General features: G+C 37.0%; 1 protein-coding gene across 1 annotated transcript in view; it reads right to left on the bottom strand.

Moving 5' to 3' along the window:
- Positions 1-680: 680 nt before the first annotated feature.
- HAAO (3-hydroxyanthranilate 3,4-dioxygenase) overlaps positions 681-15,818 on the bottom strand; it is a 34,653-nt gene continuing 19,515 nt past the window's right edge. The window contains exons 7-10 of the mRNA XM_051783179.1: positions 6,666-6,811; positions 5,480-5,548; positions 4,259-4,341; positions 681-2,921 (exon numbers count right to left, since the gene is read on the bottom strand). Coding sequence (XP_051639139.1) covers positions 2,843-2,921; positions 4,259-4,341; positions 5,480-5,548; positions 6,666-6,811 — 377 coding nt within the window. The 3' untranslated portion in view covers positions 681-2,842. The remainder of the gene's footprint in view (positions 2,922-4,258; positions 4,342-5,479; positions 5,549-6,665; positions 6,812-15,818) is intronic.

The raw sequence follows: 15,818 nt of genomic DNA, 5'->3' as shown, positions 1-15,818 counted from the left end.
CCAGGGGAGATTCAGGTTGGACATCAGGAAAAATTTCTTCACAGAAAGGCTTAAACACTGGAATGGGCTGCCCGGGGAAGTGGTGGAATCACCATTCCTGGAGATGTTCAAGAAATGATTGGATGTGACACTAAGTGCCATGGTTGAGTTGACAAGGTGGTGATTGGTCAAAGGCTGGACTTCATGATCTTGGAGGTCTTTTCAACCATAAATGATTCTGTAGGGCATGGTTTTGTGCAGGTGTGTTTCATGGACATGCGAGAACAAGCACAATATTAATAGCAGCGCATTAGGGTACAGCATGCCTAACTAAGCCTTTGCCACTGACCTTAGCGTGAAATCCTTCTTTGAGACAAGATTAGCAATGAAGTCTCCAGACCTTGATCCCAGCAACTTTGGTGCTAAAGTCATCTACTGAGGTGACTGCACATACACAGAAAGAGCACCTAACAGCTAAAAGGATTCCAGAAATGAAACTTGCACGTGGCCAACTTCCATGTAAGCAGAGGAACATGGGTACATCTATTTATAAATGTACCATTGTTGGGGCAGTTTACAACAGACATAAAATTCAGGAAGCACCTGAAAAAGATGCAGTGACTGACGAGGAGCTCTCTGGACCTATCTGAAGACTTGGAAAAGGGAAGTTGCAGGTTTCTGAATCACAGAGGTTAAGCACCTTTAAAGGAGTAAATGACAAGTTTTATCTATGCTCTCATTTGTGCTCTGGCTACAAATAAGTATTGAATTGGAGAAGTGAGGGTGGGTGGTGAGGGAATGGGACATGAAAACAACTGAAGTAATCATCAAGAGATGCTAGAAGACAAAATGCTCTTCTCCTGGTACTTCATGATGGTTTGATCCTGATTCTTTGGCATATTTATGGGGCTTAACACATCTTACCTAGTTTTTAGATGATAGCAGGCCCTCAATAGAAGTTAGTTCATGACATGCTCAGTCCTGGTTTCTGATGGCAGGCTGTGGCAAAACTGTGGGTGATGGAGGTCTGGCTTAATGCTCCTGCTCTGGTTCTTGCTATGATTTAGGACACCTACAATGGGACTTGAATAGAATTTAGATGTTCAAGTACAAGTTGTTATAAAAGGACTTCATCACAAATACACTTTGAATGGAGCCTTAATTTTATATCATGGGAAGTATCTAATCTAGAGGCGCTTTATTTTTATTCCAAAAGTTCCATACTGCTCAGTGCTTCTGGGTGGATGAAGAGCTGTTGACTATTCTGGATGTCATTCTACATGTGGCTGTGTTTTATTCACTTATTCAGTGTGAAATATGGAAATAATTCTGTGGTTACCCTCTAATTGGTGGACTAAAAGTATAACACTTTGTTATCCCAGGTACCTCAATCATAGATGATCACTTGAGGAGTACTCAATTCTGCCTGCACTTAGGCACACCAATACCAATGGTAATCAGAAAAATTACTCCCTTGTTCAGAGGGAATGTAATAGCTCCTTTTTGTGTGTGATAGTTCACACCTATAATAGCCTTAAGATGAGGTTCAATTTCTTGAAGTAGGTCTCCTGTTATTAGGAGGATGTAGCAAAGTTTTGCTGTATGCTTTGCTAGAAAAGCTACTGATATTAAGTATAAGCCAAACCATCTGAGTCTTTCTCATCAGAAGAATGAATACTTGAAAAAGACACATATGATGTTTCAGTTTAATGAGCTTTGTAGGTGATAAAGAACTATTTTTCTGAACTTAATTAGAATTTAAAAAAAATAAAGAAATGATAACTTTTTTTACTTTCTCAAATGTGTAATTGGTAAGCAACTTGTTTTCTGATCTTAAAAATGTGAAGGACAATTAAAAAAATCCAAACCCCAAACCAAACAAAAATCCCTCTGGAGAGTTCCTGGAATAAAAGCAGGAAAAAATAATTTGATATTTATTATTTCTGCAAGAAGCCTCATTGTTGAAAAAGCAGCAGCAGCAGTTAATGCAAATTGATTACAACAATTTTTCTGCTCTTTTATTCCCCTAACACACTTCTTAAGGCTACTTTGGCTTGAGATTTCTGCTGCACAGGAACACACCCATGACCCAGAAGCTCCAGTGTTGGTCCTATTGCAGTGCTATGTTCTTGATAGTGTAGTGTATCCACAGCATCCAGCATGGTATGTGTGGTGTGCTGCTGTGCTTGACAATGCATTGCTGGATTTGGTAAACTGCTAATAAGTTCCACCTGAAGAAAGTACAGTGATGTCTAAGTAATGCCTGATGTTCCAGGTACTGCTTCCCTCTTCACTAATGTACCTTCCTCTCTTTCACAAAGCACTGAGATCCTCAAGCAGTGCAGCAGATAGGATCTTTAAAAAAACGAGCCAAACTTTTAGCAAAGGATCTCAGAAGACCTGTGAACTACTGTCAATTAAAACTCCCCTACTGTAGGCTGGGTAACAAATCTTGTAGCTAATCTATAACAAATGACAAAATGAAGACTTCTACCTAAGTAGGTATAATAGTATCAATCCTTTTCTACATCTTGTGGTAGAGACTTGCATTTGAAAAGCCTCTAACTTCTTCTAGATAGCAGGATTACTTATCTAATAACATATATGATACTACTTGGACCTGTTTTAATTTCCTTTCAGATAAAACCCAACAGAACAGTAGTTCTTAAACAAATTAGTGATTGTAAATTTTGCTAAAACCTTATTTGGGGGAAAAGATTTTAACTGGGCACAGCACTTGACTCCACTTAATTCAGTTTAAGCATTGTGTTAGACTGGAAATTTCCAGGAATTCTGCCTAAAAGATCTTTAAGACTAAAGTAGGTTAAAACTTAGTTATCATCAAAGTCAACTGACACAGGAGCTAGGTATAAGGCTGCTTGCGTTTTGGATCCTGAGCGATGCAGAGAGCAATGCATTCTTCTGTTCTTTTCCAGCTATACCTGCAAGAATGAAGAGAGAGATGATCCCATGCGTATGGAGGGGAACTACGCAGTCAACCATCAACTAAAATGTTGATGCTACTGAAAAGGAGGGGAAAACAAGCAGGTTCTGTTCTGATTGCATTTGTTTTCATTCCATATTGGTATATTTTGTGATATTTAGGGAATAACTCTTCCCCATCACTAATATAAGTTGAACATCATGAAATGGTGAGGAAGAATATTTATCTACTTATGGATGAACCAATGAGGAAGGCATCTCTAATCTCAGTGACATGATTGGAAGAGAATCACCTCAGTACCGTTGTTATTGTAATGAGATTAGTGTCTACAAATTTAATAGTGTTTTTTTTTCCTGTGGTCATCACTTGTATTAACTGAATCTGTGCCAGTTACAGAGTGGGACAGAGATCAGTCAGCGTTCATGCAGTAAAAGGTGTCTGCTGTACAAGTCTGATAAATGTCTTAATGCCATTTGAACTGTGCATGTGCATTGTGCCATGACTTTGAAAACACATGCTCACTGATGGGGCTGCAGGGCTGGGAATTAATTTAAGTGATTTTACTGAAGTGATGGAAGTAATGGTGAAGGGAAGATATGGTTGCAAGTTGGAATCACAGGTGCAGAGAATAGTTCTGTGTACTGTTGAATGGTCTCAGCTCTTTGAACAAATGTTTTCAGGGCTTTACAAAAGGTGCAGAAGTCAGCACTACTATTTATTAGATTTTTCCTGTAGGAAAGAAGGCCATTTTTATCGTTTGCCTATGACCTGCTGCAGTGAGTATAAATCATCCTTCATCTTCATGCTGGGCACTTTATCAGCTTCTGCCACTTTCTACATCTTCCTTTCTGTTCTTTCGGGAAGCTATTTTCACTGTCTTTTCCCTTTATGTGTATCACGATTATAAAACAGCTGTATGCATCCTACTCCAGGAAGAGAGCTGTGTTCTTAGCCTGAACCCCAAATCTTCCTGCACTGATGTTGATTAAGCCTGGTCTGATGCTGAAAGGATCTGCTGTGAGCGCCAATTTGTCTATTCATGCCATCTATGTTTATGCATGGTCTTTTGCATGCTGATTTTCTTGGTAGTGCTTAGCTTTTATATTTTCCCCAGCTTTAATCATAAGAGGTGAACTAGAATGAATGTCTGGCTTTTCCTCCTGAAAACACTTTTGCCCTGAGGAATAATGGAGACTATTGCAAATCCTGCATTCACAGATTTCTGTGAATATTTCTGCACCAGTGATGCCCAGCCTGGTGAGGGTTGAATACATAGAATTTATGTTGCTGGAAGCTGGGAAATCATGCATTGAATCACTGTTCATCTCTACTCACGTAGACTGGGCACGAACAAGCAGGCTGTCACCAGCAGATAGAGTCAGGGTCTTACCATCCATGGTAACAGTTGAGGTGCCCTCCTGAAGAGAAAGAACAGGTAACCAGCTTTTAATTTTCCATGTCCTGTCACTAGCAGAAAGAAAATGCTGCAAGAATGGAAATCTTTCCCACTGAAAGAGCACCTCAAGCCTGCTCTGTTTCATGAGGCCTAGCTAAATATTCAGTTGACCTTCCCTGTCCAACACTATTAGCATCAATAAAAACATGCTTCATGGTTCACTGTTCCCTATTGTAAAGCAGCAACCTGTTGCCTGATTCTTGGGGTACACTGTTATCTATCTAACCTAGCAGCCTGCAGATTGGTACAGCCCCATATATCACAGAGAGAATCTTCTGGAGTACTTGAAGCTCCTCTTCTACTTTTCTGATATTTTTCTAAGTCTTAAAAAGTGGAGACCTGACTGAAATTGCTAATATAAGTCCATCCAGACTGGAATGAACTAGTTATTATCTTGTCAAACAGAGGAGCCAGGTACTTGCCAGCCACAAGGTCTTGACTGCATTGGCTGCTGTAAACTGCAGTGTAAACAAATGTCTTTCAAGATTATTATGTCTTTAATTAGTATTTGATAGTCCCTGTGAATTTCAACAGAACAGGAACTGATAGAAATACCTGCCTCTCAAGCTAGCCTGACTTGTGTAAGCAAAAACTATCTTTTCTTTGTTTTTCCCTTGGGTTGCAAAAGTTTTCTAGAAGTCAGTTGAATGAAGGACACACTGTGGATCACCTACCACTGTGATTTAGTATAAACAAGTTCTCAGACTTTTTTTATTAGCTTATTCTACTTGATTCCAGTTTGACTTCAGTATGAGGACAAAGGTTTCAAGGCAGAACTAATAGGTGATGTTGTCTTATCACCTAGAGGTATTCTGATATATTTACAGGACATATCCTAGGTAGGGTGTATTAAAATCCTCAACAAGGATAGATGCTAGTCCTCAATGTACAAGATGAGGAAAAAAAGGCTGTTTTTACGGTGGCAGTACTTTACAGTTATTTTTCCTTACAGTTTAAAGCTGAAAGGCAGTGCCTATGGGTGATCTTATCTACAAGAAGGAAGGTAATTGTTCCAGTTTCTGTTGCTAGAAGGTTTTACTACTGTTCAGCCTGAACTGAAACATGAACTCATCAGTTAACAAGCATGAATTGCCACATACCAGCTGCCATATCCAGATATCTGAATTCTTTTTACTTTTCTCAGTTGTTCCTGGTCCATAAGCTATAACCTTTAAAAAAAAGGAAGAAAAGTAATGGATTTATCCCAGTGACCAAAGTGTCCATATTCATCTTCCAAGAGCATTTAATACATTCTATTTTTACAGGACAATATTCATAGAAGATGACGTTATTTTTACAGACATTAAAATTCACACTATGTTTGGTATTCTCATATTGATTCCTACTGATAAAAAGGGAACTGATCACACCTGCCACTCCTTATGCTCCTCTGCATCCTCGCTTATCTATTCCTTCTGCTTCCTCCTACTCTCAGTTTTGCATCTACATGGTTCCTGCTTCTGTTCTTGGAACAAGTACTTCCTCCTCATGAACTCTGGGCCCTGTCAAGAGCCTGTTGAAGTAGGAAAGTTTCCTCTGTTAAATAAAAAAAGCTGAAAACCAGACTTTATCTTTCTCATTATCTGCCCTTTCATGACAGTCCCACATTGTCACTTTGCTATCATATGTATTGGATTCTCCAGTGTGACTCCAAGTAATTAAGGGGAAGAATATGTTTTGTAAACAACATGCATACAGCACAGATATCAAATGGTGACAGCTTCATTTAGACCCACACTAGACTGTGTTTGACTAATCTGAGAAGTGCAATGTTTTAGTGCAGCCCAGGCTTTCTGGTGCTCTCAAGTTTTCCTTGTTTCCACTTTAATGTAGATTGAGGGGGAGAAAAAAAAGTGTGTTTACACACCTGTATTAGACTTTGGCACCATGAATGCTCTTCAAACACGTAGGGAAGCTGAACACACTTCAGTAATGTTTGCATCATGCTGGTGCTTCTGATTTGGGAAATATGGTGCGGGGTGGGGAGGAATGGAGTAAAGGAGCTGTTTTAATCCCAAAGGAAATTATTAGAAACAAGATTCAGGTTGATTCTGTGAATGGAAGTAATGAGCTAGGAAGCCCTTGCCCTAAGCTAATCAAAGCAATGGACAAAGGTGTTTCTGAAGGGCAGGGCAGACTAAAACTGAGTTCTGTCAGGGTGCATAACTTTCTCTGCTGACTATATATTGTTCTCAGGCCTGGATTCACTTGGTCTGGACAGCAGGTATGCATTATCTGTACCTTTAAAAATATTCCTCTCTTTGTAGAGAAATTAGACCCCCCTACCTCTGTTTCAAAATTATCTCCAAACATACTCAAGGATTTCTTCTGTTTTATTTCACCACGATGATCATTTAACCAGCCTGGGAAGGAAAATGGCTCCATAACAGAAGTGGAATTTAGTGGGAAAGGTGTTTCCTTCAGGAGTTCATCTGTAAGCAAGGCAGAGAGATATCAGCAATACTTACTTCCCTTGATCTTTGCAAACATTTTACTTGAAGGGTTCAATTTACAGCTACTGTCTAGTCAAAAGTCAGTTGTAACAGTAACCAGGTCATTATCAGGACTTCTTATTTGAGATTCTAAGATGCATGTGTTATCTGTGTATCTTTACAGAGTGGTTTCTTCAAAGATATTTTCAGAACTGCATATTCAAACAGTATGCAATAGACTAGTTTTGGCTGCATATTCATCATTCTCTTTCAGATCAGCATTTGCACTGGAAAAATGTGGTGTATAATTTTTGAGCCTTTGCTCATATCATATCCCCATATAAGTGGAGTTCAGCCTTTAGAACCAACTTGCTCTAGATCTCTCACATAGTTAGTACTGTCTTCTCCCCTATATGTTTTTAAACACATTGACCACAGTGAAGCAAACAGGTTATCACAATCTAAAATATAATTTTTTTTGTGCTGTTCCTGGAGTTGTAGCTGGATTTGATTTCCAGTAATTCTCCTTCATAAATAATTTGATTTAAAATAGCTGGAGGACTAAATGTTATTTCAGTGTAGCTGGCAAAATTCAAGATCTGTGCTGCATGTTGCTGGTATATGAAATGAGCTTTAGTTATTTACCAGCTCACAATGAAGTGCAGAGACAGTGCAATTGCTTCAGTGATTCTAAGTGGTTTGTTCCAAGATGCCATGGGGGAACACCTCAAATAATAATGCCAACTAGACACCAGAAGAACTCACTAGATGGTTTTCTCCCAAATGTAGTGTTTGCATGTTTTGAATGTTATCATGTCAGTTTTTCATTAAAGACCATTTTCTATGAAGTTTTTGAACGATGTGGGAAGGTCAGTGCATCCAAAGGATAGCAGTGTACTGAAGATGCTACTGCTGTTTATGGCATCACAGTAAGTACTGCGTACACTCATCTCCTGATAATCTGTGTGGAATACTAGCCCTTTTGTTGTAGAAATAGTTTTTGCCATTCAAATTTCTTCTTCATTATATTGGGAAGTTGGACCAGATGACCCACTGTGGTCCCATCCAGCTTCACCCATTCTGTGATATTAAAATAATTGGGAGAAGTCAGTATGTTTCTTGAAATAATTTCTCTTGGCACTGTCTCTTTCAGGAAATACTGAAAGCCATCTGAAGAAATCTGCAGCAAAAGAAGAAATTTTTATTTAAAGGGTTTTTTTTTCTGGACTTTTAAATATGAAAAAGATCTAGTCTCAAACATTCTATATTCTATTGTTTGATAACACTAAAATGCAGTTTTAAGGTAATTGGTGATTTATTTTCCACATATGTCTGGTTCTCTTGGGGTTTTTTTTTGTTTAATTTTCACAGGTTCATCAAACATGTTTTGGAGGTAATAAGGAACACTTAAACACCTTGTCCTTAAATAATGCATATTCTCAATGAAACCTGCATTGGAAAACTGTTTTTTTTTTAAAGGAGAGATACAAAATAAAGCTCTAAATGCTATGATATAGCCAAGGGGAAAAAGAATATTTATCAGAAATTTTATCAGAAGGTACTCAGTGCAATTAGTATTCCAAAAGTCTTTAAAATATTTTGTTCCGTTAATAGTAGGAATCTTTATCAGTTGGGTTTTTTTGTTTGGTTGGTTTTGTTATCAAAATAAAAGTCATCCCTCTTGAATTTAAAAAATTTCTTGTAGTTTTGAAGTACAAGAAAGTTACCCATTGGTAACTTTCTGACAGGGCTTTCTGTCATGCATGTCCTTGTTGAGATAGGTGTGGAGGGGTTTGGTGAATTCTTTTTTTTATTATTATTTGACAAATACTGAGATGCTAACAAATACTGAGATGTCATGAGTAAACTGCTCAACTCAGGGGGGCTATGTTTTCTCCATAGGTCAAGAATTCTAGCATCAAGCTAACAAGTACGTTCAGAATTGATATGCTGGAAAATGGATAGCAAAAAGCCAAGTCTTGAGGAATGGCACTGTGGTGTTTTAGGCAAGCAGAACTATGAATGCTCCCCATGAGTTGCAAGGAATCTGAGGTACAAAAAAGTCAAAGTACTTGTTTGTGTTCTGACCATGAAGCAACACAAATCTAACAATGACAAGTAACAATAAACTCCTAAGTTTGTAGCTTGACTTCTGTTACTTATTCTCCACAAACATAATTTTGCTGTTTTTCCTCTTTCTAGTGATCTCTGAGCCCAGCTGCCCTAACCAACATGGGACAACACCATACAGTGGCCTATGCACAGTTGGGGTCAGTGTAAAGTGTAATACATCCTGCACTTACCATGGTGCAGTCCTTTCTTGCTTGTGATATACAGGCAATTTCTAGCAGTTTCATTTACTTTCATGTAAAGGTGGACTCTTGTTTATTTGGACTTTAAGTTCCTCAATTCAAGAGCTGGTTTTTTGACATTTTTCTTGTCAGCAGACCCTGGCCTGTGATGGGGTTTTGGCTTCATGCTACTTTTGATATTAATGACACTTTCCCACTGACAGCACAAAGGCCTTTGAAAACTGCATCTGCATGAACTTAATCTATAGTGCAGTCCAGCACAATGATTCGATTATCTGTTACTGCGGAACAAATAAGACAGTGCAATGGTGACGAGGTATGTGACATATATGTGACATTATCTTGACTACTTGACTGAGTTCTTATTTAACCCTGATACTGATTCCTTGCATGATGCTAAAAGCTGCGTCCTAGTGCTTGTGAACTTGAGCTAACAAGCTATAATGAAGACAATCCAATCTTTTGCAGTCCCACACATATCAGAGTTGAAGCCTGGTGTTTCCAAAGGAACTGAGTGTTTCCTATCAGGCTAATGGCTTATATTTAGATATTGTTGCATATATTTCCGCTTAGCCTGTACATTAGCTTTCAACAGTATCTCAGGAAGTATAAGTCTGTGTTTCTGGAGTTCTGTTCTAGCAATACTGTGGGACAAGGAGACAACATGTTTAATGATTGTAAAAGTAAAAATATGCCAGCAAAATACAAGAAGATGGCACTTCTAAGCTAATCAGCTAAAAGTCTTGTGTATGTTTTTCCAAGTAATATAACACTAAGTGGAACATCAAATCTAGTATTTTCTTATGTGTTCAGGACAACCATTTAAATAGTTCAATATCAAAGTCCATTTTTGTAGATAATTACTATTAAAAATTCATATCACAGTGATGTGTTCTTTATGAGGATTATAGCTCTTTTCAGGTTTAAATTAGAATGTGATGATATCATGTTAAACTGAAAAATACATCATGTTTACTGAATGAGTTTGTAAACATTTAAAAAAAGAAATCACAGGTTTTAGAGGAAGTTGATTTCGGTTAAACAATAGAGACTGTACTGAGACTGAGAATATTAAACCAGGCAAAAAGTAGAGAACTGCTTGCAAGACAACAGCAAGTGAATGTATGGTTATTTACAGCCTCCACAGAGGCCATCTAAGGAAGAGGTTGAGCTTGTTGGGAGTAAAGTACTTCTGATAGCAATAGAGAGGACAGGCAAAAGAGGACTGACACTGACTTACCAGGTATATGGGGCTGTATTTGCTTACCCCAAACTCACGTTACATGGAAGGTCTCCCTCCCCTACCCCTGTGATGTGCCTAAGCATTCTTGTAAAAAAAATCAACATCTCATTCTCTGAGTGTTTCTTGAGCCCTTTTATTCTCAAGCTCTTCCATAGCTCTCTTACAAACCTTGTTTCTTCAGGATTTGTGCAAAAGAAAGAGCAAAAAAGCACATGAAATATATTGAAATAAGGTCAACTGTCAAAGTGATTATGTTGGCTTTCTGAAAAACTGTATTTTTCAGTGATGTGCCATCCTTTACTTCTAGACAGCACAGTCTAGATGGAACAATCTTCAAATCTTTAAATCTCCTTATATATTCTTATTAATTATAAAAGCCCCTCCATCCTAAGGCACTGTGCTGCCTCAGAAACAATGTGCCCCTGCATGTTGTGGCCCCATCTCTATGCAAGGATGTGAGACAGTCCATTACAAATGGTGTCTCCCTCTGTAAAAGTAGAAGACATCCTTATCCAAAGTGGAACCATTGAACCCTCTTTGTTTTTCAATGGTCCAGACTGCGGATAAAGAGCTCATGAGTTATTTTTAAATTATGTATTCATTTATTTCTGTGCACTTTCTAATTATGATTTGCATCTCTTAAACACTATCTATCATAATGAATAATTCTAATGTGAGGGTTTTGCAGCATTTCACATTTAATTGCCAATGTCAGCAATAATACATACCCTGGGATGTTTTTCCCATATGTGCCTACCTAATTTCTATGGAAAAATCTGCTTTATTCTCCATGTTAACAGAAATGTCAATGAGACTAGTAAGACTTTAATACCTCTGCAAATAAAACCTGTGAAATTAGGGATGTAATTTCAGACATCGAGGTTTGAAAAAACAAGTAGTTAGCTCATTCCATATAAAAAGCCAGAGTGAAAGCACTGACAGTGACTGATTACTTTGGGGGTTGTTTGTTCATTTCACTGTTGTTGAGTACAGATGCAAAAACATTTAGCTGAAAATACAGCACTCACTTGGAATAATCATACATTCCCTGTGTAACTGTATTTGTTTTTGTAGCATGCCCTGAGAATTGGCGTGACTGCTAATTTATGACTTGTCTCTGTAATTATTTCTAGGCACATTTTTCTTTGTGTCATTAAATCTATGCTGGAAACTGAGCAACAATTCTTTTTTTCCTAATTGAAACAAAGAAGTTTGATGAGGAAAGCCTTGAAAATATTTCTGTAATAAAGAAATATAACCTTTTCAAAAGGAGATATCATCAGCCAGAAGGGAGGAAAGAAATTAGAACTAAAAAATTGCAATATTTAAGCCATAATTCTGTTTAAAGGTTCTTCATGATCTAGCTAGGTTATTGTAATTAAGAATGATAAATTGTATTGAGAAATACTGAATGCTTTCCCAATCCTAAAATCAGGAATCTTAATGTTGTTTCTGCATCTGCCTTTTATAAATGTGGACATTTCATTAATCGTCTTTATGTGTGTAACTTCAGTTTCTATAGAGAAGGAATAGGTTATTTCATTATAACAAGTGTTGAGACCTCACTACATTTGTGAGACGAAGATTTGTATGTATGTGTCACATATTTGTATATGAGCTATTACTACTAAATAGCCTTAGAAATGCAGAGAAAATGTTGGACTGACTCCATTCGTGAGTTTTCTGTTTCAGATGTTGCAGTCTGGGGAGCATTTAAGAGGGTAAGAAAGAAAGAAGCTACTTTATTAGAGAAGACACACCTGCTGAGCTTTAGAGCTCTTAAATATTTTTTCTTTTATTTCACAAAAGTCTGAACAGAGAAGAAAACAAGCTTCTAAGGCATTTCTTCCTATTTCCCTGATAGGTTTATTATATACATTATGCACTAGAAGTGCATCATGGCTTGGTGAAGCATTAGGAGATCTCCCAGAGACAACAGTTTATGTTCTGCTTTTCTTTGAGGAGGTTCAACTGAGAATATTGTGGGAGAAGTAGACTTCTTATGGGAGACTTTCTTGGGTTTTTGTTTGGCGACTGTTGTCTTTAGCAGTTCTGGACTCCAGGAGCCTAATGAACGTCTTGGAGCATTCCTGGCTCCAGAGAATGTGCAACCTGTATTCTTGGGTTTTGGATGATACATTGTAGTTTGGGATTAAAATATTTAGTAGAAGCTTTTATATGGAAGATTATAGCAGCCATGCTCCAGACATTGTAATCCTACTTTATTTGTGTATTAAATATTGCTGACTTTGGTTGGTCTGTCAGAGCAGTTCATCTCCAGTATAAGCTCTATACTCCTTAGGGACTGGTATGGAGTGGAAAGTTGTTAAATATGAGGGGAGAGAAAATGGATGAAGCCAGTGAGAGGATGCATATTTATAAGGATTGGAGGGTTATATTAGATGATTCTATTCCCTTCTTCCACCTACATATCCTTTTCAGTTTAGGTGGGCTTCATATATGACTTGGAAGTTACTTAAAGGATATAGGTATGACAAGATAAAGATGAATAGTGTATTTATGTGAGCATCTTTGCCAGAAGAGAGCAATGAGGATAATAGAATGAGAGAAATATATGAAAAAATAGAAGATTCAAATTGTTGATAAAAGTTACAGAGAGGATGATTTGGAGAACTGTACAATTATGACGGGTCTAGACAGTTTAAAATGATTGACTTGCTATTGGTTGGAATACTGTTCTGTCCTAAAGACCTTCTGGTGGTTGTTTGCAAAATAAATTCCCTAGGGGAACAATTCTTAATATCTAAAAGCTCATATGCTGTTTCTTTTAATACAAATACTCAAAGAAGAAGTAATGTATAGAAAAGGAGTGATCTGTCTAGGTATGTTGGAGATCCTTAAAAGATGAAAGAAAAGAGAATCAAATAGTTAATTTTCTAAACAGATATACAGCAATTAAAACTTATTTCTGAAATTATCATTCTTATTTAACAAAAAAACCCACACAGTGACAGTATCTTTGGAATTATTTCAATGTTCTTAAAACAGAAAGGTACAAATATTTATAGTTATTTTAAGTTCAAAAGCATGCCCCTGTATTTGCTCTAATGTAAATATAGACAGAATATCTTTTTCCATATTTTTAGTTTTCTGAGGTTCTTTTAATTGAATTAATATTTCCCACCAGCCAGTAAACTGAAAATAAGAAAAAGCTGAAAAATAAATATCTGTTTGTTTTTATATACCAGTGAAACAAGACTGAACAGCAAATACTTTCTACAGAGGTTGCATTGGATTAGCTACAGAGGATGACAGTACAGAAACTGATTTTTATAGTGCTGAGCTCACCCTTTTAAGTGGCTTAATAGCAGTACTAAAACCACAAGGCATTTACAGACCATGCCCTATGTTGTATGGCATCCCTGCTCCGCTAACTGAAGAAAGCACCTAATTTTTCTTATTCAATCAGTTCCTTAGTGCTTGTCTGCTCTGAATCATAAGCATAAAACTATGGTGTATTCTAACCATACTGACTAGATTCTAAGTTCAGATTGTAAATTACCCTGGGTACACTGAGAATCAATGGAAGTGTTGCTAGTGAAGTCACTACAGCACTTCTTATATTATATATATGTATGTTCACTGACAATAAAGCTTTTATGTGAAATAAAATTTCATTGATAATTAGAATTAGATTAATTTGGATAAATATAAACCTGACATTCTACCCATACCATTAATGTTCATGAAGTTCATTTCTAAACAAGTCTAACCTGGGGAAAGTTTTTTCTTGCATTTCTTTTTCCCCCATCAAATTTCACTTAAAAGAACCCGGATTATTTCAGTGAGCATGGCAAGATAAGCTTTTGAGCTTCTGGTTAGTCTTGCAAAGAATATTCAGCCATCAGTGTTTATTAGAACTGAGGTTTCTCCGTCTGAACTGTCTCTTGTCCTCTTGACTAGAAAATTGGGACGAAATAGAAACATTGAGAGAATCTTGCTTTCAGTCTGATTCAACTGAAAATAGCAAGAGTTGTTTAGAGAACTGTGACTTCTCATGTCAAAAAATATGTAAAGTAAATCAAACCAACCCATCTTGAGTGTTCCATGTATAGACTTTATCCTAAATATATTCACTCTTTTTGGCAGAAGGTGGTGAGAGTGCTCTCAAATATTATTTCTACACATGGAAACAAAAGAGGTTAGGAATAGAGCACAAAACAGTTCCAGGGAAGATGCCTTAAGTAGGGATTGGATGTAATATATGTTTCTAATTATATTTTACCTGATGGTACTTGAGTCCTTCTTCTACTGTCTTTTCATACATTCTGATTACCCTGCTTTCAGAAGGACTTTCCCTGATATTGGCTAAGTGAGAAATCCTAAATAAATCAAGATAAAGTCTGGTCTTAGGTTTGGGGTTTTTTATGTGATGTTTTTTTAAAGGCAATTGGAGCTTGATTGATTCTATTTATAGCTTTCTTCTATGAGTGAGCTGCAATCAAGGATTTCTTTCAAGATGTTTTTCTTCAACTTTATTCCATTTCTCTCTAAGAAGGTGAGGCACTAGTTCAGGCTTATGTGGAGAGGAACCTGAGAGCACTTCAGCTGATGCTTTTAAACTGAGGGGATTCTGGATTTTCAGAAGAGAAACTGAAAGAAAGGCTGATTCTCTGTCCTCTGCATAGGCTAGCTCAAATAATGTTAAAATTTGTTCTGAGTGAAACATCATGAGAAACTTGTGGTAGCTTAGTATACGAGTGTCATGCTGGTTGCTGAATTCTACTTCTTAGGGGGAAAAAAAAAAGAGCTGTTGAGGGAATAACTCCAATTATTTCCATGTCAGTTGAGTATATACCTCCAGAGTGAACGTATTACCAGCTTACTTGTATCTCAGTCAAACTCTTTTTTGATTTTTTTTTTTTTTTTTTTTAAACACAAGCCTGACAGTTACAGGAGCTACAAGCTAAAACTTCTGTGACTAAAAATGTGGGGTATTTTCCTCATGTATAAGAGATCACTGAGATGTTGAGCTGCTTATTGAAAATTAGAAAAATGGAGCTGTTCCCCAGGTCGAAAGCCTGCCAGGTAACTTTGTTGACTGCCTTTTGCTAACAGCAAGAATTAAGACAAGAGAATTTAAAATACTTGTTGTCTTGACATTGTAGCTAGTCCAAGCAGCAAATCCATTTTCCTCAGAGAATGATATACTGAGCTGTGAACAAAATAACTATGTTTACTTGCCCTTTTTTTTGTCTTGAAAAGATTTCTTTCCAGTTTCGTGGAAGTCTCTCACGCTTTTTTGCCTTTTTATAGCTTTTGAATAAATTACAAGGAAAGAGCTTCTGTACTGGATTTATCAATCCAGTACAGAAACAAAGTTTCTCAGAATTCTGTGTTTAAAAAAAAGTATCATGCTGTATCATAGTTTCTGATTGATTGTCAGGGGTTTTTTCAGCTCTAATCTTTTGCAAAAATATTAGCAATATAA

Source organism: Manacus candei, unplaced genomic scaffold (assembly GCF_025592945.1).
Source record: "Manacus candei isolate 608988 ecotype Guabito, Panama unplaced genomic scaffold, ASM2559294v1 h1tg000017l, whole genome shotgun sequence".
Classification (NCBI taxonomy): domain Eukaryota; kingdom Metazoa; phylum Chordata; class Aves; order Passeriformes; family Pipridae; genus Manacus; species Manacus candei.
This window is presented reverse-complemented; position numbering and strand designations above follow the sequence as displayed.